This window comes from Pristiophorus japonicus, chromosome 5, assembly GCF_044704955.1.
Source record: "Pristiophorus japonicus isolate sPriJap1 chromosome 5, sPriJap1.hap1, whole genome shotgun sequence".
Taxonomy (NCBI): domain Eukaryota; kingdom Metazoa; phylum Chordata; class Chondrichthyes; family Pristiophoridae; genus Pristiophorus; species Pristiophorus japonicus.
The window spans coordinates 297,349,202-297,371,143 of NC_091981.1; the positions used below are offsets into that span (position 1 = coordinate 297,349,202).

The window sequence follows — 21,942 nt, forward strand, 5'->3', positions numbered from 1 at the left end:
AGTCGGCTGGCAAAAATGTTTGCATTGCGGCCGCGGCAGTGGGCCCTCCCCTTTAAGGGTGGCTGCGCTGCTGGGCCGCACTCAGTGCGGAGATGATGCACCGACAGATAAACCAGCCGGGCGCACCGCACGGTGGGGGATCGAAGGAATTAGGTGTATTGTGTTCCTAACACAGATGAGACTGCACACAGTGAGGTTGAAGTAACAGTGACCTCAGTCTTTATTAAGTCACTCCAGAGTGAGGAACAGGCCTTAGGGGCCGGCTTATATACAGTGCTCCCAAGGGATGCTGTGATCCCTTGGGACTTCAGGGGATGCGCTCCCTGGTGGCGGAACATGGGAGTGCATGCTTTACAGATGCACAACATCACTCCCCCCCCAAAGTCAAAGTGAAAACTATTTACAAGGTGAGGCGATCGGGAGCCTTTCTTTCCCTGGTGGACCACCTCGGTACAAATGTCTGTTCTGGTGTGTTGGCTGTGCCCTCGCTGGGCTGGCGTGTTGTTGGCCCTGCAGGGCGGCTGGGTGAGCCTGGCCTTGCTGGGCTGTTGGGTGTGATGGGTTCGATTTCCTGGTCCGGGGTGGTGTCGTTGATCCTTTGGGTGTGTGTCGTGGGCTCGAAAAAGGTGGTGTCTGCTGTGGGTTGTTCAGGGCAGTCTGTGAACCGCAGCCTCGTTTGGTCCAGGTGCTTTCTGAAAATTTGTCCATTGTCTAGTTTGACTACAAACACCCTACTCCCTTCTTTAGCTATCACCGTGCCCACGATCCACTTGGGACCATGTCCATAGTTTAGCACACACACAGAGTCATTCAGATCAATTTCCCGTGACACAGTGGCGCGACCATCGTTTACATTTTGTTGCTGCCGCCTGCTCTCTACCTGATCATGCAGGTTGGGGTGAACCAGCGAGAGTCTGGTTTTAAGTGTCCTTTTCATGAGTAGCTCAGCCGGGGGCACCCCTGTGAGTGAGTGGGGTCTCGTGCGGTAGCTGAGCAGTACTCGGGACAGGCGGGTTTGGAGTGAGCCTTCTGTGACTCGTTTAAGACTCTGTTTGATTGTTTGTACTGTCCGCTCTGCCTGCCCATTGGAGGCTGGTTTAAACGGGGCCGAGGTGACATGTTTGATCCCATTGCGGGTCATGAATTCTTTAAATTCGGCACTGGTGAAACATGCCCCGTTGTCACTGACCAGTATGTCAGGCAGGCCGTGGGTGGCAAACATAGCCCTCAGGCTTTCAATGGTGGCGGTGACGGTGCTTCCCGACATTATTTCACATTCAATCCATTTTGAAAAGCATTCACCACCACCAGGAACATTTTACTGAGAAACGGGCCTGCATAGTCGACATGGATCCTTGACCATGGTCTGGAGGGCCAGGACCACAAACTTAGTGGTGCCTCTCTGGGCGCGTTGCTCAACTGAACACACATGCGGCATTGCCGTACACAGGACTCTAAGTCAGAGTCGATACCGGGCCACCGGGACAGCAGAGGATCTTGGCTGGTCACAGTTTGCTGCATCTTTGCGTTGGATTCGTTTACTCGTCGCCAGTTATTGTATTCCGAACAGAGATGAGACTGCACACAGTGAGGTTGAAGTAACAGTGACCTCAGTCTTTATTAAGACACTCTAGAGTGAGGAACAGGCCTCAGGGGCCGGCTTATATACAGTGCTCCCAAGGGATGCTGAGATCTCTTGGGACTTCAGGGGATGCGCTCCCTGGTGGCGGAACATGGGAGTGCATGCTTTACACATACACAACAAGATGAACATCGATGGGTAAGTAGTTGTAATGCTTTTTTATTGCTTTCATTAGGGGTGCAACCAATTGGATGGGATGGGGTCCAGGCCGAAAAATCCCAGACCTGAATTTAGGTCGGGTTGGCCTGTTGACCCCAAACCGGCGACCATTCAATTTTTATGAATGGCCGCTGCAAACATAAGAACATAAGAAACAGGAGCAGGAGTCGGCCATTTGGCCCCTCGAGCCTGCATCGCCATTTTATATGATCATGGCTGATCTGATCATGGACAGCTCCACTACCCTGCCCGCTTCGCATAACCCTTTACTCCCTTAGCGCTCAAAAATCTGTCTATCTCCGCCTTAAATATATTCAATGACCCAGCCTCCACAGCTCTCTGGGGCAGAGAATTCCACAGATTTACTACCCTCTGAGAAAAGAACTTCCTCCTCATCTCAGTTTTAAATGGGCGACCCCTTATTCTGAGACTATGTCCCCTAGTTTTAGTTTCCTCTATGAGTGGAAATATCCTCTCTGCATCCACCTTGTCGAGCCCCCTCGTTATCTTATAAGTTTCAATAAGATCGCCTCTCATTCTTCTGAACTCCAATGTATATAGGCCCAACCTACTCAACCTATCCTCATAAGTCAACCCCCTCATCTCCGTAATCAACCTAGTGAACCTTCTCTGAACAGCCTCCAATGCAAGTATATTCTACCTTAAATACGGAGACCAAAACATAGAAACATAGAAAATAGGTGCAGGAGTAGACCATTCAGCTATTCGAGCCTGCACCATCATTCAATAAGATCATGACTGATCATTCACCTCAGTACCTCTTTCCTGCTTTCTCTCCATAGCCCTTGATCCCTTTTAGCCATAAACGCCTTATCTAACTCCCTCTTGAATATATCCAATGAACTGGCATCAACAACTCTCTGCATGTAGGGAATTCCACAGGTTAACAACTCTCTGAGTGAATAAGTTTCTCCTCATCTCAGTCCTAAATGGCTTACCCCTTATCCTTAGACTATGTCCCCTGGTTCTGGACTTCCCCAATATCGAGAACATTCTTCCTGTATCTAACATGTCCCGTCCCGTCAGAATTTTATATGTTTCGATCAGTTCTCCTCTCATCCTTCTAAACTCCAGTGAATACAGGCCCAGTCCCTCCTCATATGTTAGTCCTGCCATCCCAGGAATCAGTTTGGTGAACCTTCGCTGCACTCCCTCAATAGCAAGAATGTCCTTCCTCAGATTAGGAGACCAAAACTGAACACAATATTCCAGGTGAGGTCTCAATAAGGCCCTGTACAACTGCAGTAAGACCTCCCTGCTCCTATACTCAAATCCCCTAGCTATGAAGGCCAACATACCATTTGCCTTCTTCACCGCCTGCTGAACCTGCATGCCAAATTTCAGTGACTGATGTACCATGACACCCAGGTCTCGCTGCACCTCCCCTTTTCCTAATATGCCGCCATTCAGATAATATTCTGCCTTCGTGTTTTTGCCACCAAAATGGATAACCTCACACTTATCCATATTATACTGCATCTGCCATGCATTTGCCCACTCACCTAACCTGTCCAAGTCACCCTGCAGCCTTTTAGCGTCTTCCTCACAGCTCACACTGCCACCCAGTTTAGTGTCATCTGCAAACTTGGAGATATTACACTCTATTCCCTCATCCAAATCATTAATGTATATTGTAAATAGCTGGGGTCCCAGCACTGAGCCCTGCAGTACCCCACTAGTCACTGCCTGCCATTCTGAAAAGGACCCGTTTATCCCGATTCTCTGCTTCCTGTCTGCCAAACACTTCTCTAACCACGTCAGTACATTACCCCCAATACCATGTGCTTTGATTTTGCACACCAATCTCTTGTGTGGGACCTTGTCAAAAGCCTTTTGAAAGTCCAAATACACCACATCCACTGGTTCCCCCTTGTCCACTCTACTAGTTACATCCTCAAAAAATTCTAGATTTGTCAAGCATGATTTTCCTTTCATAAATCCATGCTGACTTGGGCCGATCACATCACTGCTTTCCAAATGTGCTGCTATTTCATCTTTAATAATTGATTCCAACATTTTCCCCACTACCGATGTCAGGCTAACCGGTGTATAATTACCCGTTTTCTCTCTCCCTCCTTTCTTAAAAAGTGGTGTTACATTAGCTACCCTGCAGTCCATAGGAACCGATCCAGAGTCGATAGACTGTTGGAAAATGATCACCAATGCATCCACTATTTCTAGGGCTACTTCCTTAAGTACTCTGGGATGCAGACTATCAGGCCCGGGGATTTATCGGCCTTGAATCCCATCAATTTCTCTAACACCATTTCTCGCCTAATAAGGATATCCTTCAGTTCCTCCTTCTCACTAGACCCTCAGTCCCCTAGTATTTCCGGAAGGTTATTTGTGTCTTCCTTCGTGAAGACAGAACCAAAATATTTGTTTAACTGGTCCGCCATTTCTTTGTTCCCCATTATAAATTCATCTGAATCTAACTGCAAGAGACCTACGTTTGTTTTTACTAATCTTTTTCTTTTCACATATCTATAGAAGCTTTTGCAGTCAGTTTTTATGTTCCCAGCAAGCTTTCTCTTATCCTCTATTTTCCCCCTCCTAATTAAATCCTTTGTCCTCCTCTGCTGTATTACAAATTTCTCCCAGTTCTCAGGTTTGCAGCTTTTTCTGGCCAATTTATACGCCTCTTCCTTGGATTTAACACTATCCTTAATTTCCCTTGTTAGGCACAGTTGAGCCACCTTCCCAGTTTTATTTTTTACTTCAGACGGAGATGTACAATTGTTGAAGTTCATCCATGTGATCTTTAAATGTTTGCCATTGCCTATCCACCGTCAACCCTTTAAGTATCACTCGCCAGTCTGTTCTAGCCAATTCACGTCTCATACCATCAAAGTTACCTTAAGTTCAGGACCCTAGTTTCTGAATTAACTTTGTCACTCTCCATCTTAATAAAGAATTCTACCATATTATGGTCACTCTTCCCCAAGGGGTCTCGCACACAAGATTGTTAATTAGTCCTTTCTCATTGCACATCACCCAGTCTAGGATGGCCAGCCCTCTAGTTGGTTCCTCGACATATTGGTCTAGAAAACCATCCCTAATACACTCCAGGAAATCCTCCTCCACTGCATTGCTACCAGTTTGGTTAGCCCAATCTATATGTAGATTAAAGTCACCCATGATAATTGCTGTACCTTTATTGCACGCATCCTTTATTTCTTGTTTGATTCTGTCCCCAACCTCACTACTACTGTTTGGAGGTCTGTACACAACTCCCACTAGAGTTTTCTGCCCTTTGGTATTCCATAGCTCCACCCATACTGATTCTACATCCAGGCTAATGTCCTTCCTTACTATTACATTCATTTCCTCTTTAACCAGCAACGCCACCCCGCCTCCTTTTCCTTTCACTCTATCCTTCCTAAATGTTGAATACCCCTGGATGTTGAGTTCCCAGCCTGGCTCACCCTGGAGCCATGTCTCCGTGTTGTCAATTACTTTAAATCCGTTAACTGCTATCTTCGTAGTTAATTCGTCCATCTTATTCCGAATACTACTCTCATTGAGGCACAGAGCCTTGAGGCTTGTCTTTTTAACACACTTTGCACCTTTAGAATTTTGCCGTAATTTGGCCCTTTTTGCTTTTTGCCTTGGGTTTCTCTGCCCTCCACTTTTACTTTTCTTCTTTCTATCTTTTGTTTCTGTCTCCATTCTACTTCCCTCTGACTCCCTGCCTAGGTTCCCATCCCCCTGCCATATTAGTTTAACCCCTCCCCAACAGCACTAGCAAACTCTCCCCCTAGGACATTGGTTCCGGTCCTGCCCATGTGCAGACCGTCCGGTTTGTACTGGTCCCACCTCCCCCAGAACCGGTTCCAATGTCCCAGGAATTTGAATCCCTCCCTTCTGCACCATCCTCAAGCCAGGTATTCATCTGAGCTATCCTGCAATTCCTACTCTGACTAGCACGTGGCACTGGTAGCAATCCTGAGATTACTACTTTTGAGGTCCTACTTTTTAATTTAGTTCCTAGCTCCCTACATTCATCTTGTAGGACCTCATCCTGTTTTTTACCTATATCGTTGGTACCTATATGCACCACGACAACTGGGTGTTTACCCTCCCTCTTCAAAATGTCGTGCACCCACTCCGAGACATCCTTGACCCTTGCACCAGGGAGGCAACATACCATCCTGGAGTCTCGGTTGCGGCCGCAGAAACATCTATCTGAGAACATAAGAACATAAGAATTAGGAACAGGAGTAGGCCATCTAGCCCCTCGAGCCTGCTCCGTCATTCAACAAGATCATGGCTGATCTGGCCGTGGACTCTGCTCCACTTGCCCGCCCGCTCCCCATAACCTTTAATTCCCTTATTGGTTAAAAATCTATCTCTCAGTGATTTGAATACATTAAATGAGCTAGCCTCAACTGCTTCCTTGGGCAGAGAATTCCACAGATTCAGAACCCTCTGGGAGAAGAAATTCCTTCTCAACTCGGTTTTAAATTGGCTCCCCTGTATTTTGAGGCTGTGCCCCCTAGTTCTAATCTCCACGACCAGTGGAAACAACCTCTCTGCCTCTATCTTGTCTATCCCTTTCATTATTTTAAATGTTTCTATAAGATCACCCCTCATCCTTCTGAACTCCAACGAGTAAAGACCCAGTCTACTCAATCTATCATCATAAGGTAACCCCCTCATCTCCGGAATCAGCCTAGTGAATCGTCTCTGCACCCCCTCAAAAGCTAGTATATCCTTCCTTAAGTAAGGTGACCAAAACTGCACGCAGTACTCCAGGTGCGGCCTCACCAATACCCTGTATAGTTGCAGCAGGACCTCCCTGCTTTTGTACTCCATCCCTCTCGCAATGAAGGCCAACATTCCATTCGCCTTCCTGATTACCTGCTGCACCTGCAAACTAACTTTTTGGGATTCATGCACAAGGACCCCCAGGTCCCTCTGCACCGCAGCATGTTGTAATTTTTCCCCATTCAAATAATATTCCCTTTTACTGTTTTTTTTCCTAAGGTGGATGACCTCACATTTTCCAACATTGTATTCCATCTGCCAAACCTTAGCCCATTCGCTTAACCTATCTAAATCTCTTTACAGCCTCTCTGTGTCCTCTACACAACCCGCTTTCCCACTAATCTTTGTGTCATCTGCAAATGTTGTTACACTACACTCTGTCCCCTCTTCCAGGTCATCTATGTATATTGTAAACAGTTGTGGTCCCAGCACCGATCCCTGTGGCACACCACTAACCACCGATTGCCAACCTGAAAAGGACCCATTTATCCCGACTCTCTGCTTTCTGTTAGTTAGCCAATTCTCGATCCATGCTAATACATTTCCTCTGACTCCGCGTACCTTTATCTTCTGCAGTAACCTTTTGTGTGGCACCTTATCGAATGCCTTTTGGGGAAATCCAAATACACCACATCTATCGGTACACCTCTATCCACCATGCTCTTTATATCCTCAAATAATTCCAGTAAATTAGTTAAACATGATTTCCCCTTCATGAATCCATGTTGCGTCTGCTTGATTGCACTATTCCTAACTAGATGTCCTGCTATTTCTTCCTTAATGATAGTTTCAAGCATTTTCCCCACTACAGATGTTAAACTAACCGGCCTATAATTACCTACCTTTTGTCTGCCCCCTTTTTTAAACAGAGGCGATACATTAGTTGCTTTCCAATCCGATGGTACCTCCCCAGAGTCCAGAGAATTTTGGTAGATTATAACGAATGCATCTGCTATAACTTCCGCCATCTCTTTTAATACCCTGGGATGCATTTCATCAGGACCTGGGGACTTGTCTACCTTGAGTCCTATTAGCCTGTCCAGCACTACCTCCTTAGTGATAGTGATTGTCTCAAGGTCCTCCCTTCCCACATTCCTGTGACCAGCAATTTCTGGCATGGTTTTTGTGTCTTCCACTGTGAAGACCGAAGCAAAATAATTGTTTAAGGTCTCAGCCATTTCCACATTTCCCATTATTAAATCCCCCTTCTCATCTTCTAAGGGACCAACATTTACGTTAGTCACTCTTTTCCCTTTTATATATCGGTAAAAGCTTTATTATCTGCTTTTATGTTTTGCGCAAGTTTACTTTCATAATCTATCTTTCCTTTCTTTATTGCTTTCTTAGTCATGCTTTGCTGTCGTTTAAAATGTTCCCAATCTTCTAGTTTCCCACTAACCTTGGCCACCTTATACGCATTGGTTTTTAATTTGATACTCTCCTTTATTTCCTTGGTTATCCACGGCTGGTTATCCCTTCTCTTACCGCCCTTCTTTTTCACTGGAATATATTTTTGTTGAGCACTATGAAAGAGCTCCTTAAAAGTCCTCCACTGTTCCTCAATTGTGCCACTGTTTAGTCTGTGTTGGATTCTATTCCCCTTACAATAGAATGCCCTATCACTATAGCTCTCCCACTCTTTTTCCTGCTCTCCTGTGCAGCAGAGCCACCCACGGTGCCATGAACTTGGCTGCTGCTGCTCTCCCCTGATGAGTCACCCCCCCTCAACAGTACCCAAAGCGGTGTATCTGTTTTGCAGGGGGATGGCCACAGGGGACCCCTGCACTACCTTCCTTGCACTGCTCTTCCTGTTGGGCACCCATCCCCTATCTGGCTGTGTACCCTTTACCTGCGGTGTGGCCAACTCACTAAACGTGCTATTCACGTCATTCTCAGCATCGTGGATGCTCCAGAGTGAATCCACCTGCAGCTCCAGTGCTGCAACGCGGTCTGTCAGGAGCTGCAGGCGGATGCACTTCCTGCAAATGTAGTCGTCAGGGACACTGGAAGCGTCCCTGACTTCCCACATAGCACAGGAGGAGCATAACATGTGTCCCAACTCTCCTGCCATGACTTAACCCCTAGATTAACTTAATTTAGCAACAACAATGCTAAAAGGTTACTTACTGATAAAGAAAAGAAAAAGAAAAACTACTTACCAATCACCAGCCAATCACTTACCCCCTTGGCTGTGACGTCACCTTTCGATTTCTTTCTACTTCTTTTTTTCCTCCTCGCTGCAGCTGCACCGGCTGGGAGGCAAAAACTGCACGCAGTACTCCAGGTGTGGCCTCACCAATACCCTGTACAGTTGTAGCAGGACCTCTTTGCTTTTATACTCTATCCCCCTTGCAATAAAGGCGAATATTCCATTTGCCTTCCTGATCACTTGCTGTACCTGCATACTAACCTTTTGTGTTTCATGCACAAGGACTCCCAGGTCCCACTGTACTGCTGCACTTTGCATTAACAGGTCTCTTTGTGTTGTGTATCTGTAAAGCATGCACTCCCATGTTCTGCCACCAGGGTACTCATCCCCTGAAGTCTCAAGGGATCCCAACATCCCTTGGGAGCACTGTATATAAGCCGGCCCCTAAGGCCTGTTCCTCACTCTGGAGTGTCTTAATAAAGACTGAGGTCACTGTTACTTTAACCTCCCTGTGTGCAGTCTCATCTGCGTTAGGAACACAATAACTGGCGACGAGAATACGAATCCAACGCAAAGATGCAACAAACTGGGCATCCTGGAGAAGTTCTCGGAGGGTGAGGACTGGGAAGCCTATGTCGAACGGCTAGACCAGTACTTTGTAGCCAACGAGCTGGATGGAGAAGGAAGCGCTGAAAAAAGGAGAGCGGTCGTCCTCACAGTCTGCGGGGCACCGACCTACAGCCTCATGAAGAATCTTCTGGCTCCAGTGAAACCCACAGATAAGTCGTATGAGGAGCTGTGTACACTGGTTCGTGAGCATCTTAACCCGAGGGAGAGTGTGCTGATGGCGAGGTATCGGTTCTACACGTGCCAGCGATCTGAAGGTCAGGAAGTGGCGAGCTACGTCGCCGAGCTAAGACGACTTGCAGGACAATGTGAGTTTGATGGCTACGTGGAGCAAATGCTCAGAGACTTTTTTATACTGGGCATTGGCCACGAGACCATCCTATGAAAACTTTTGACTGTAGAGACACCGACCCTCAGTAAGGCCATTGCGATAGCACAGGCGTTTATGTCCACCAGTGATAACACCAAACAAATCTCTCAGCACACAAGTGCTAGCAATGTTCACAAATTAACTGGAACTGTGTTTGCGAGCAGAAATGTACAGGGCAGAACCCACGAGTCTGCAAATAGCAGGCCTCAGGTGATCCAGATGACTCAGAGTCCCCAACAAAGGATGAATGCAAGGCAATACACATTTTATTGGCGTTGTGGAGGCTTCCATTCAGCCTATTTATGCCGCTTCAAAGGGTATGTTTGCAAGAGCTGTGGAACAATGGGGCACCTCCAACGAGCTTGCAAATGAGCTGCAAGCTCTGCAAAACTTGCTAACCACCACGTGGCAGAGGAAGATCGGTCCATGGTGGATCAAAGCAATTTCGGGCCTCAGAGAGAGGAGGCAGATGCTGAAGTACATAGGGTGCACGCATTTTCGATGAAATGTCCACCTATAATGCTAAACGTAAAATTGAATGACTTACCCGTAGCCATGGAACTGGACACTGGCTAAAAAGATGTTTGAGAGACTGTGGTGCAACAAGGCATTCAGACCAGCCCTGAGCCCCATCCACACGAAACTGAGAATGTACACCAAAGAGCTTATCACTGTCCTGGGCAGCGACATGGTCAAGGTCACCTACGAGGGCACAGTGCACGAACTGCCACTCTGGATTGTCCCGGGTGATGGCACCACATTGTTTGGAAGGAGCTGGCTGGGCAAAATCCGCTGGAACTGGGATGACATCCAAGTGCTATCACATGTCGATGAGGCTTCATGTACCCAGGTTCTTAACAAATTTCCTTCCCTTTTTGAGTCAGGCATTGGAAACTTTTGCAGGGTGAAGGTGCGGATTCACTTGGTCCCAGAGGCATGACCCATTCACCACAAGGCACGAGCGGTACCTCACATGATGAGGGAGAGAGTGGAAATCGAGCTGGACAAGTTGCAACGCGAGGGCATCATCTCCCCAGTGGATTTCAGCGAGTGGGCCAGCCCGATTGTTCCAGTACTCAAAAGTGATGGCACGGTCAGGATTTGCGGCGAATATAAAGAAACTATTAATCATTTCTCGCTACAGGACCAATACCCGCTACCTAAGGCAGACGACCTATTTGCGACGCTGGCAGGAGGCAAGACATTCACCAAGCTCGACCTGACTTCGGCCTACATGACGCAGGAGCTGGAGGAGTCTTCGAAGGGCCTCACCTGCATCAACACGCACAAGGGACTGTTCTTCTACAACAGATACCCATTTGGAATTTGGTCGGCTGCAGCGATCCTCCAGAGAAACATGGAAAGCCTACTCAAGTCGGTACCACACACGGTGGGGTTATCCGGTGGACGACATATTGGTCACGGGTCGGGACACTGCCGAGCACCTACAAAACCTGGAGGAGGTCCTCCAGCGACTGGATTGCATAGGGCTGCGGCTGAAGAGGTCGAAATGCGTCTTCATGGAAACAGAAGTGGCGTTTTTGGGGAGAAAGATTGCGGCGGATTGCATTCGGCCCACAGACGCCAAGACACAGGCTATCAGGAACGCACCCAGGCCACAGAACATCACAGAGCTGCGGTCGTTCCTGGGACTCCTCAACTATTTTGGTAACTTCCTACCGGGGTTAAGCACCCTCTTAGAGCCCCTACATGTGTTATTGCGTAAAGGTGAGAACTGGGTAGTGGGAAAAACCAATAATTGCTTTTGAGAAAGCCAGAAACATTTTATGCTCCAATAAGCTGCTTATATTGTATAACCCGTGTAAAAGACTTGTGCTAGCATGTGACGCGTCATCGTACGGAGTCGGGTGTGTATTACAACAAGCTAACGTTGCGGGGAAGTTGCAACCTGTCGCCTATGCTTCCAGGAGCTTGTCTAAGGCCGAGAGGGCCTACAGCATGATTGAGAAAGAGGCATTAGCGTGTGTGTTCGGGGTAAAGAAAATGCATCAGTACCTGTTTGGCCTCAAATTTGAGCTGGAAACCGATCACAAGCCCCTCACATCACTGTTCGCTGAAAACAAGGGGATAACTACTAATGCCTCAGCCCGCATACAAAGGTGGGCACTCGCGCTATCAGCGTATAACTAAACCATCCGCCACTGGCCAGGCACCGAGAACTGTGCGGATGCTCTCAGTCGGCTACCATTGCCCACCACGGGGGTGGAAATGGCACAGCCTGCAAACTTGTTGATGGTCATGGAAGCATTTGAAAATGATAAATCACCTGTCACGGCCCACCAGGTTAGGACTTGGACCAGCTAAGATCCTCTGCTGTCCCTAGTAACAAACTGTGTACTGCATGGGAGCTGGGCCAGCATCCCCGTTGAAATGCAAGAACCGATCAAGCCGTTCCAGCGGCGAAAGGACGAGCTGTCCATTCAGGCAGACTGCCTGTTGTGGGGTAACCGCGTAGTGCTACCAAAAAAGGGCAGGGAGATGTTCATCTCGGATCTCCACAGCACACACCCGGGTATAGTAATGATGAAAGCGATAGCCAGATCCCACGTGTGATGGCCCGGTATCGACTCTGACTTAGAGTCCTGTGTACGGCAATGCAGCATGTGTGCTCAGTTGAGCAACGTGCCCAGAGAGGCACCACTAAGTTTGTGGTCCTGGCCCTCCAGACCATGGTCGAGGATCCATGTCGACTATGTGGGCCCGTGTCTCAGTAAAATGTTCCTGGTGGTGGTGGATGCTTTTTCAAAATGGATTGAATGTGAAATAATGTCGGGAAGCACCGCCACCGCCACCATTGAAAGCCTGAGGGCCATGTTTGCCACCCACGGCCTGCCTGACATACTGGTCAGTGACAACGGGCCACGTTTCACCAGTGCCGAATTTAAAGAATTCATGACCCGCAATGGGATCAAACATGTCACCTCGGCCCCATTTAAACCAGGCAGAGTGGGCAGTACAAACCATCAAACAGATCATTAAACGAGTCACAGAAGGCTCACTCCAAACCCGCCTGTCCCAAGTACTGCTCAGCCACCGCACGAGACCCCACTCGCTCACAGGGGTGCCCCCGGCTGAGCTACTCATGAAAAGGACACTTAAAACCAGACTCTCACTGGTTCACCCCAACCTGCATGATCAGGTAGAGAGCAGGTGGCAGCAACAAAATGTAAACGATGGTCGCGCCACTGTGTCACGGGAAATTGATCTGAATGACCCTGTGTATGTGCTAAACTATGGACATGGTCCCAAGTGGATCGAGGGCACGGTGATAGCTAAAGAAGGGAGTAGGGTGTTTGTAGTCAAACTAGACAATGGACAAATTTTCAGAAAGCACCTGAACCAAACGAGGCTGCGGTTCACAGACTGCCCTGAACAACCCACAGCAGACACCACCTTTTTCGAGCCCACAACACACACCCAAAGGATCAACGACACCATCCCGGACCAGGAAATCGAACCCATCACGTCCAACAGCCCAGCAAGGCCAGGCTCACCCAGCCGCCCTGCAGGGCCAACAACAGGGAAAGAAAGGCTCCCGACCGTCTCACCTTGTAAATAGTTTTCACTTCGACTTTGGTGGGGGAGTGATGCTGTGTATCTGTAAAGCATGCACTCCCATATTCCGCCACCAGGGAGCGCATCCCCTGAAGTCCCAAGGGATCCCAGCATCCCTTGGGAGCACTGTATATAAGCCGGCCCCTTAGGCCTGTTCCTCACTCTGGAGTGTCTTAATAAAGATTGAGGTCACTGTTACTTTAACCTCCCTGTGTGCAGTCTCATCTGTGTTAGGAACACGATACTTTGACACTCTTAGTTTCGGCCCCAGTGTAATATATTTGCTTCATGGGCTCTTTGCTTAAGAATTCATAGCAACACGTTGGTTTATTAACAAAGGTTTAACAATCACGCCACACATTACTGGTTCATCCACCAGGCTCACAACCACCTGCCCCATCGTGGATGACCTCGACCCAACTGGCTGGGGTTTTATTGAGTCTCGTGACCATCACGTGACTGGCTAAGCCACTCACAATGCAACAGCGCCACAAACCTGTGAGCATGCTCACCAGTGCAGACATTACAGAAGGTTAAGTGCAGATTTGATCAAAATTTGTTCAAAGTAATGAAGGGTTTTGCTAGAGTAAATAAGGAGACTGTTTCCAGTGGCGGAAGTGTCGGTAACCAGATTGAAGGTGATTGGCAAAAGAACCAGAGGCAAGATGAGGAAGCAACGAGTGGCTCTGATCTGGAAATCACCGCCTGAAAGGGCAGGGGAAGCAGATTCAGGAGTAACTATCACAAGGGAATTGGAGCAATACTTGAACAACAACAACAACTTGTATTTATATAGCGTCTTTAATGTCCCAAGGTGCTTCACAGGAGTATTACGAGATTAAAAAGTTTGAAGAGAAATATTTGCAGGGCTATGGGGAAAGAGTGGGGGGGCAGGGGGAGGGTTCTAATTGGCGAGCTCTTTCCACAAACCGGCACAGACACAACGAGCCGAATGGCTTCCTTCTGTGCTTCTATCAAAACACAACTTATATCGGCCAGAACGGGATAATCATTATCCATTTGCATTAACGTCAATTTCAAAGTTGCCAGCTGTAATGTCTCAATAGCTGCGATAGTTCCGGGCAGAAGCAGCTGTGTTTACGCACTGGTCCATATCTGGTTACGGTGCACCGACTGCAAGACCAAATCTAAGTCCGTTAGCACCTGATTCATATTACTTTCATGTATTTGAACCCTTCTAATCCCATAAAATGGTGAATATAAGGGGGGGGGTTACATAGAAACATAGAAAATAGGTGCAGGAGTAGGCCATTCGGCCCTTCTAGCCTGCACCGCCATTCAATGAGTTCATGGCTGAACATTCAACTTCAGTACCCCATTCCTGCTTTCTCGCCATACCCCTTGATCCCCCTAGTAGTAAGGACCTCATCTAACTCCTTTTTGAATATATTTAGTGAATTGGCCTCAACAACTTTCTGTGGTAGAGAATTCCACAGGTTCACCACTCTCTGGGTGAAGAAGTTCCTCCGCATCTCGGTCCTAAATGGCTTACCCCTTATCCTTAGACTGTGACCTCTGGTTCTGGACTTCCCCAACATTGGGAACATTCTTCCTGCATCTAACCTGTCTAACCCCGTCAGAATTTTATATGTTTCTATGAGGTCCCCTCTCATTCTTCTGAACTCCAGTGAATACAAGCCCAGTTGATCCAGTCTTTCTTGATAGGTCAGTCCCGCCATCCCGGGAATCAGTCTGGTGAACCTTCGCTGCACTCCCTCAATAGCAAGAATGTCCTTCCTCAGGTTAGGAGACCAAAACTGTACACAATACTCCAGGTGTGGCCTCACCAATGCCCTGTACAACTGTAGCAACACCTCCCTGCCCCTGTACTCAAATCCCCTTGCTATGAAGGCCAACATGCCATTTGCTTTCTTAACCGCCTGCTGCACCTGCATGCCAACCTTCAATGACGGATGTACCATGACACCCAGGTCTCTTTGCACCTCCCCTTTTCCTAATCTGTCACCATTCAGATAATAGTCTGTCTCTCTGTTTTTACCACCAAAGTGGATAACCTCACATTTATCCACATTATACTTCATCTGCCATGTATTTGCCCACTCACCTAGTTCTGACCACTGACTGCTGTTTAAATAAAGGTGCAGGTCAGCGTGGAGCTGAGAACAACTGGGGAAAAGATCACTACGCAGAAGGACCATTCTTGTACAGTAGGGTACATGTCATGTGTGTACTTTTGGGATCACTAGCCACTAGATGGCATCACTGTTGGAGGCCATTGGGCTGCACGCATATGTGTGCAGCCCAAGTATAAAAGGCCAGTCATTTGTATATTAGTCACTTTGGGCCTTAATAAAGCAGAGCCAAGGTCATACCTCTTGGAGTAAACAGTACTCAGTCTAACAGTTATTGCATACACAACAGTACAGTAACAGCACTACCCCGTTATACGTGCATTGGAGGCAGTTCAGAGAAGGTTCACTCAGTTGATTCCTGAGATGAGAGGGTTGTCTTATGAAGAAAGGTTGAACAGGTTGGGCCTGTACTCATTGGAGTTTAAAAGAATGAGAGGTGATCTTATTGAAACATATAAGATGCTGAGGGGGCTCAACAGGGTAGATGCAGAGAGAATGTTTCCCCTTGTGGGGGAAATCCAGAACTAAGAGGCATAGTTTCAGAATAAGGGGTCGCCCATTTAAGATGGGGGTGAGATGGAATTTCTTCTCTCAGAGGGTGGTAAAGCTTTGGAATTCTCTACCCCAGAGAGCGGTGGAGGCTGGGTCATTGAATATATTTAAGGTGGGGATAGACAGGTTTGTGAACGATAAGGGAATCAAGGGTTATGGGGAGTGGGCGGGGAAGTGGAGCTGAGCCCATGATCAGATCAGCCATCATCATAGGCAGTCCCTCGAGATCGAGGAAGACTTGCTTCCACTCTAAAATTGAGTTCTCAGGTGACTGAACAGTCCAATACGGGAATTACAGACCATGTCACAAGTGGGACAGACAGTTGTTGAAGGAAAGGGTGAGTGGGGAGACTGGTTTGCCGCACGCTCCTTCCGCTGCCTGTGCTTGATTTCTGCATGCTCTTGGCGACGAGACTCGAGATGCTCAGTGGCCTCCCGGATGCTCTTCCTCCACTTAGGGTGGTCTTTGGCCAGGAACTCCCAGGTGTCAGTGGGGCTGTTGCATTTTATCAGGGAGGCTTTGAGGGTGTCCTTGAAACGTTTCCTCTGCCCACCTGGGGCTCGCCTGCCGTGTAGGAGTTCTGAGTAGAGCGCTTGCTTTGAGAGTCTTGTGTCAGGCATGCGGACAATGTGGCCCTTCCAACAGCGCTGGTCGAGTGTAGTCAGTGCTTCAATGCTGGGAACGTTGGCCTGATCGAGGACGCTAACGTTGGTGCGTCTGTCCTCCCAGGGGATTTGCAGGATCTTGCGGAGACATCGTTGGTATTTCTCCAGCGATTTGAGGTGTCTACTGTATATGGTCCATGTCTCTGAGCCATACAGGAGGGCGGGTATTACTACAGCCCTGTAGACCATGAGGGCCTGGTCTTCAAACACTCATTTCCTCAGGTGGCCGAAGGCTGCTCTGACGCACTGAAGATGGTGTTGGACCTCATCGTCAGTGTCTGCTTTTGCTGATAATAGGCTCCCGAGGTATGGAAAGTGGTCCACGTTGTCCAGGGCCGCGCCGTGGATCTTGATGACTGGGGGGCAGTGCTGTGTGGTGAGGACAGGTTGGTGGAGGACCTTTGTCTTACGGATGTTTAGTGTAAGGCCCATGCTTTCGTACGTCTCAGTGAAGATGTTGACTATATCCTGGAGTTCAGCCTCAGTATGTGCGCAGACGCAGGCGTCGTCCGCGTACTGTAGTTCGACGACAGAGGTTGGGGGTGATCTTGAACCTGGCCTGGAGGCGACGAAGGTTGAACAGATTCCCACTGGTTCTGTAGTTTAGTTCCACTCCAGCGGGGAGTTTGATGAGTGTCAGGTGGAGCATGGCAGCGAGGAAGATTGAAAAGAGGGTTGGGGCGATGACTCAGCCCTGCTTGAACCCGGTTCGGACATGGATTGGGTCTGTGATGGATCCGTTGGTAAGGATCTCGACCTGCATGTCGTCGTGGAACAGGCGGAGAATGGTGACAAACTTTTGGGGGCATCCGAAATGGAGGACACGACATAGACCCTCGCGGTTGACAGTGTCAAAGGCCGTTGTAAGATCGATCAAGGCCATGTATAAGGGCTGGTGCTGCTCACTGCATTTTTCTTGCCGCTGTCGTGCTGCAAAAATCATGTCCGTTGTGTCCCGTAGGGGCCGAAATCTGCACTGTGACTCCAGGAGGAGTTCCTCGGTCACAGGGAGAAGATGATTGAGGAGGACTCTAGCGACAACTTTCCCAGTGGCTGATAACAGGGAGATTCCCCTGTCGTTGCAGCAGTCAGACTTGTCCCCTTTTTTAATGATGGTCACGATCACGGCACCTCTGAGATCTCCCGTACATTATGGATTTTAATATTTTATTATTCTTTTTCTTTCCCAATTCAAATGATACTTCTCAGTCTGCGGGTGAGTTGTGTACTCGAGTAGGAATCCACAAGTCCCGTTACATTTAAACACTCAGCTCCTGTCCATGTCTTTCACAGAATCGTCCACCTGAAAGCTGTCGCTGACAATATAGCGTTCTGCAACGACGAGGGCGACCTGCTGCTGGGGATCGAGCGGGACCTGTATCACATGGGCAGCATCGAGTACCTGACCCAGCCATACCTACTCCGGGTATGTGTAGGGCAGAGTCTGTGTGTGTGGGTCGGTGTGGGTGTATGGGTCAGTGTGTGTGTCAGTGTGCGTGTGGGTGTATGGGTCAGTGTGTGTGGGTCAGTGTGTGTGTGGGTGTATGTGTGTGTGTGTGTGTGTGTGTGGGTCAGTGTGTGTGTGGGTGTATGTGTGTGGGTCAGTGTGTGTGTGTCTGTGAGTGTGTGTGTGGGTCAGTGTGTGTGGGTCAGTGTGTGTGTGGGGGTCAGTGTGTGAGTGTGTGTGTGGGTCAGTGTGTGTGTGTGAGTGTGTCAGTGTGTGTGTGTGTGTGTGGGTCGGTGTGTGTGTGTGGGTCAGTGTGTGAGTGTGTGTGTGTGTGTGTGTGTGTGGGTCAACGTGTGCGTGTGTGTATGTGTGTGGGTCAGTGTGTGTGGGTCAGTGTGTGTGTGTGGGTCAGTGTGTGAGTGTGTGTGTGTGTGGGTCAGTGTGTGTGTGGGTCAGTGTGTGAGTATGTGTGTGTGGGTCAGTGTGTGTGTGTGGGTCAGTGTGTGAGTGTGCATGAGTGTGTGTATGGGTCGGTGTGTGTGGGTCAGGGTGTGTGTGAGTGTGTGGGTGTGTGTGAGTGTATGGGTGTGTGTATGTGGGTCGGTGTGCGTGGGTCGGTGTGTGTGGGCCGGTATGTGTGTGTGTGTGTGTGTGCGTGTGGGTCAGTGTGCGTGTGGGTCAGTGTGCGTGTGGGTCAGTGTGTGTGTGTGTGTGTGTGTCGGTGTGTGTGTGTGTCTGGGTCAGTGTGTGTGTCTGTGAGAGTGTGTTTGAGTGAGTGAGTGAGTGAGTGTGCATGTGAGTGTCTGTGAGTGTGAGTGTGTGTGTGTGTGTGTCTGTGTGTGTGTGTGTCTGTGAGTGTGTATGTGTGTGTGGATCAGTGTGTGTGTGTGGGTCAGTGTGTGTGGGTGTGTGTGTGAGTGTTGTGAGTGTGTGTGTGTGGGTGTGTGTGTGTGAGTGTGTGTGTGTGTGTGTGTGTGAGTGTGTATGTGTGTGAGAGTGTGTATGTGTGTGTGTGATTGTGTGTGTGTGTGTGTGTGTGTCAGTGTTTGGGTCAGTGTGTGTATGTGTGTGAGTGTGTGTGTGTGTGGATGAGTGTGTGGGTCAGTGTGTGTGTGTGTGTGTGGGTGTGTATGTCTGTTTGTGTGGGTGAGTGTGGGTAGTATTTGGGTCAGTGTTTGTGTCTGTTTGTGTGGGTGAGTGTGTGGGGGTGAGTGTGTGGGTAGTATTTGGGTCAGTGTGTGTGTCTGTTTGTGTGTGATATGTGTGTGTAAAGCTCCCTCTACACTGTCCCATCAAACACTCCCAGGGCAGGTACAGCACAGGTTAGATACAGAGTAAAGCTCCCTCTACACTGTCCCATCAAACACTCCCAGGGCAGGTACAGCACGGGGTTAGATACAGAGTAAAGCTCCTTCTACACTGTCCCATCAAACACTCCCAGGGTAGGTACAGCATGGGTTAGATACAGAGTAAAGCTCCCTCTACACTGTCCCATCAAACACTCCCAGGGTAGGTACAGCACAGGTTAGATACAGAGTAAAGCTCCCTCTACACTGTCCCATCAAACACTCCCAGGGCAGGTACAGCACGGGGTTAGATACAGAGTAAAGCTCCTTCTACACTGTCCCATCAAACACTCCCAGGGTAGGTACAGCATGGGTTAGATACAGAGTAAAGCTCCCTCTACACTGTCCCATCAAACACTCCCAGGGTAGGTACAGCACAGGTTAGATACAGAGTAAAGCTCCCTCTACACTGTCCCATCAAACACTCCCAGGGCAGGTACAGGGGGTTAGATACAGAGTAAAGCTCCCTCTACACTGTCCCATCAAACACTCCCAGGGTAGGTACAGGGGGTTAGATACAGAGTAAAGCTCCCTCTACACTGTCCCATCAAACACTCCCAGGGCAGGTACAGGGGGTTATATACAGAGTAAAGCTCCCTCTACACTGTCCCATCAAACACTCCCAGGGCAGGTACAGCACGGGTTAGATACAGAGTAAAGCTCCCTCTACACTGTCCCATCAAACACTCCCTGAGTCGTGTACTCAATATGCTGTGTACATGAGAGTCATGTGACTAATACTTCTTTAATTTCTGGTTAGATAGCATGTCGGGATCACTTAGATCCGGTGTCTGATGGTCCCGTTCCCATTTCCAGGACTGTTCTAAATTCCCTATCAGTTGAAGATCGTCAGCGTTTGAGTCGATCCTATTCATCCAAGTACAGGTAGGAGAGGGATGTAATAGACAGGCTGTGAACCATACCAGGGCACTGACTGAATGGCAGTGTCGTGGTTATGTTGCTGGATTAGTAATCCAGACACCGGGACTAATAATCCAAAAAATGTAAATTCAAATCCCACCACAGCATTGTAAGTGCACCCATCCAGGAGAGTATTCCAGTACACTCCTGACTTGTGCCTTGTAGATGGTGGCAAGGCTTTGGGGAGTCAGGAGGGGAGACACTCGCCACAGAATACCCAGCGACTGATCCGCTCTTGTTGGCGCAGTATTTACGTGGCTGGTCCAGTACAGTTTAGTAAAAGGTAAAGTACGGTTTAGCAAATAGTAAGCGGGTAGTAAGAGGAGGGGTGGGGCCGATTAGGGACCAAAAAGACCTGTGCATGGAGACAGAGGGTATGGCTGAGGGACTCAATGGGTCCTTTGCATCTGTCTTCACCAAGGAAGAGGATGCTGCCACAGACAAGGAGGAGATGGAGGAGTCACTGATAGGATAGAAATTGATAAAGAAGAGGTATTGGAAAGGCTGGCTGTACTTAAAGTAGATAAATCACCAGGAGCGGATGGGATGCATCCCAGGATGCTGAGGGAACTGAGGGCGGAAATCGCGGAGGTACTGGGCATAATATTCCAATCCTCCTTAGATACAGGGGTGGTACCAGAGGGCTGGAGAATTGCAAATGTTACACCATTGTTCAAAAAAGGGTGTAAGGATAAACCCAGCCACTACAGGCCAGTCAGTTTAACCTCAGTAGTGGGGAAACTTTCCGAAACAGTGATTAGGGACAGAATTAACAATCACTTGGATAGAGGTGGATTAATTAAGGAAAGCCAGCACGGATTGTAAAAGGCAAATCGTGTTTAACCAACTTGATCGAGTTTTTTGATGAGGTAACAGAGCGTTGATGAGGATAATGTGGTTGATGTGGTGTACATGGATTTCCAAAAGGTGTTAGATAAAGTGCCACATAACAGGCTTGTCAGCAAAGTTGAAGCCCACGGAATAAAAGGGACAGTGTCAGCATGGATACGGAATTGTCTAAGTGACAGGAAACAGAGAGTAGTGGTGAACGGTTGTTTTTCGGACTGGATGAAGGTATACAGTGGTGTTCCCCAGGGGTCGGTACTGGGACCACTGCTTTTCTTAATATATATTACTGACTTGGACTTGGGTGTACAGGGCACTATTTCAAAATGTGCAGATGACACAAAACGTGATGAAACGAGATGAAGTAGTGATTGCACTAGAGAGGCTACAGAGGAGATTTACGAGGATGCTGCCTGGAATGGAGAATCTTAGTTATGAGGACAGATTGGATAGGCTAGGTTTGGACTCTTGGGAACAGAGGAGGTTGAGAGGAGACCTCATTGAGGTGTATAAAATTTTAAGGGGCCTGGATAGAGTGAATAGCAAGGGCCTATTTCTCTTGGTCGAGGGGTCAATCACGAGGGGGCATAGGTTTAAGATGGTTGGTGGTAGGTTTAGAGGGGATTTGAGGGGAGGCTCCTTCACGCAGAGGGTTCTGGGGGTCTAGAACTCACTGGTGGTGTACATGAGACTAATGCCGCTCTCTTTAACTCAGTAAGCTTCAGGGTGGATCGTTTGG

The 21,942-nt window shown here is 48.5% G+C and overlaps 1 protein-coding gene across 4 annotated transcripts in view; it reads left to right on the top strand.

The window, feature by feature from the left end:
* Positions 1–21,942, top strand: part of wdr97 (WD repeat domain 97) — a 184,065-nt gene that overhangs the window by 84,024 nt on the left and 78,099 nt on the right. For all 4 annotated transcript variants that reach the window (XM_070881917.1, XM_070881914.1, XM_070881916.1 and 1 more), the window contains exons 9-10: positions 17,937–18,069; positions 20,197–20,321. In XM_070881917.1, the coding sequence (XP_070738018.1) occupies positions 17,937–18,069; positions 20,197–20,321 (258 nt within the window). The remainder of the gene's footprint in view (positions 1–17,936; positions 18,070–20,196; positions 20,322–21,942) is intronic.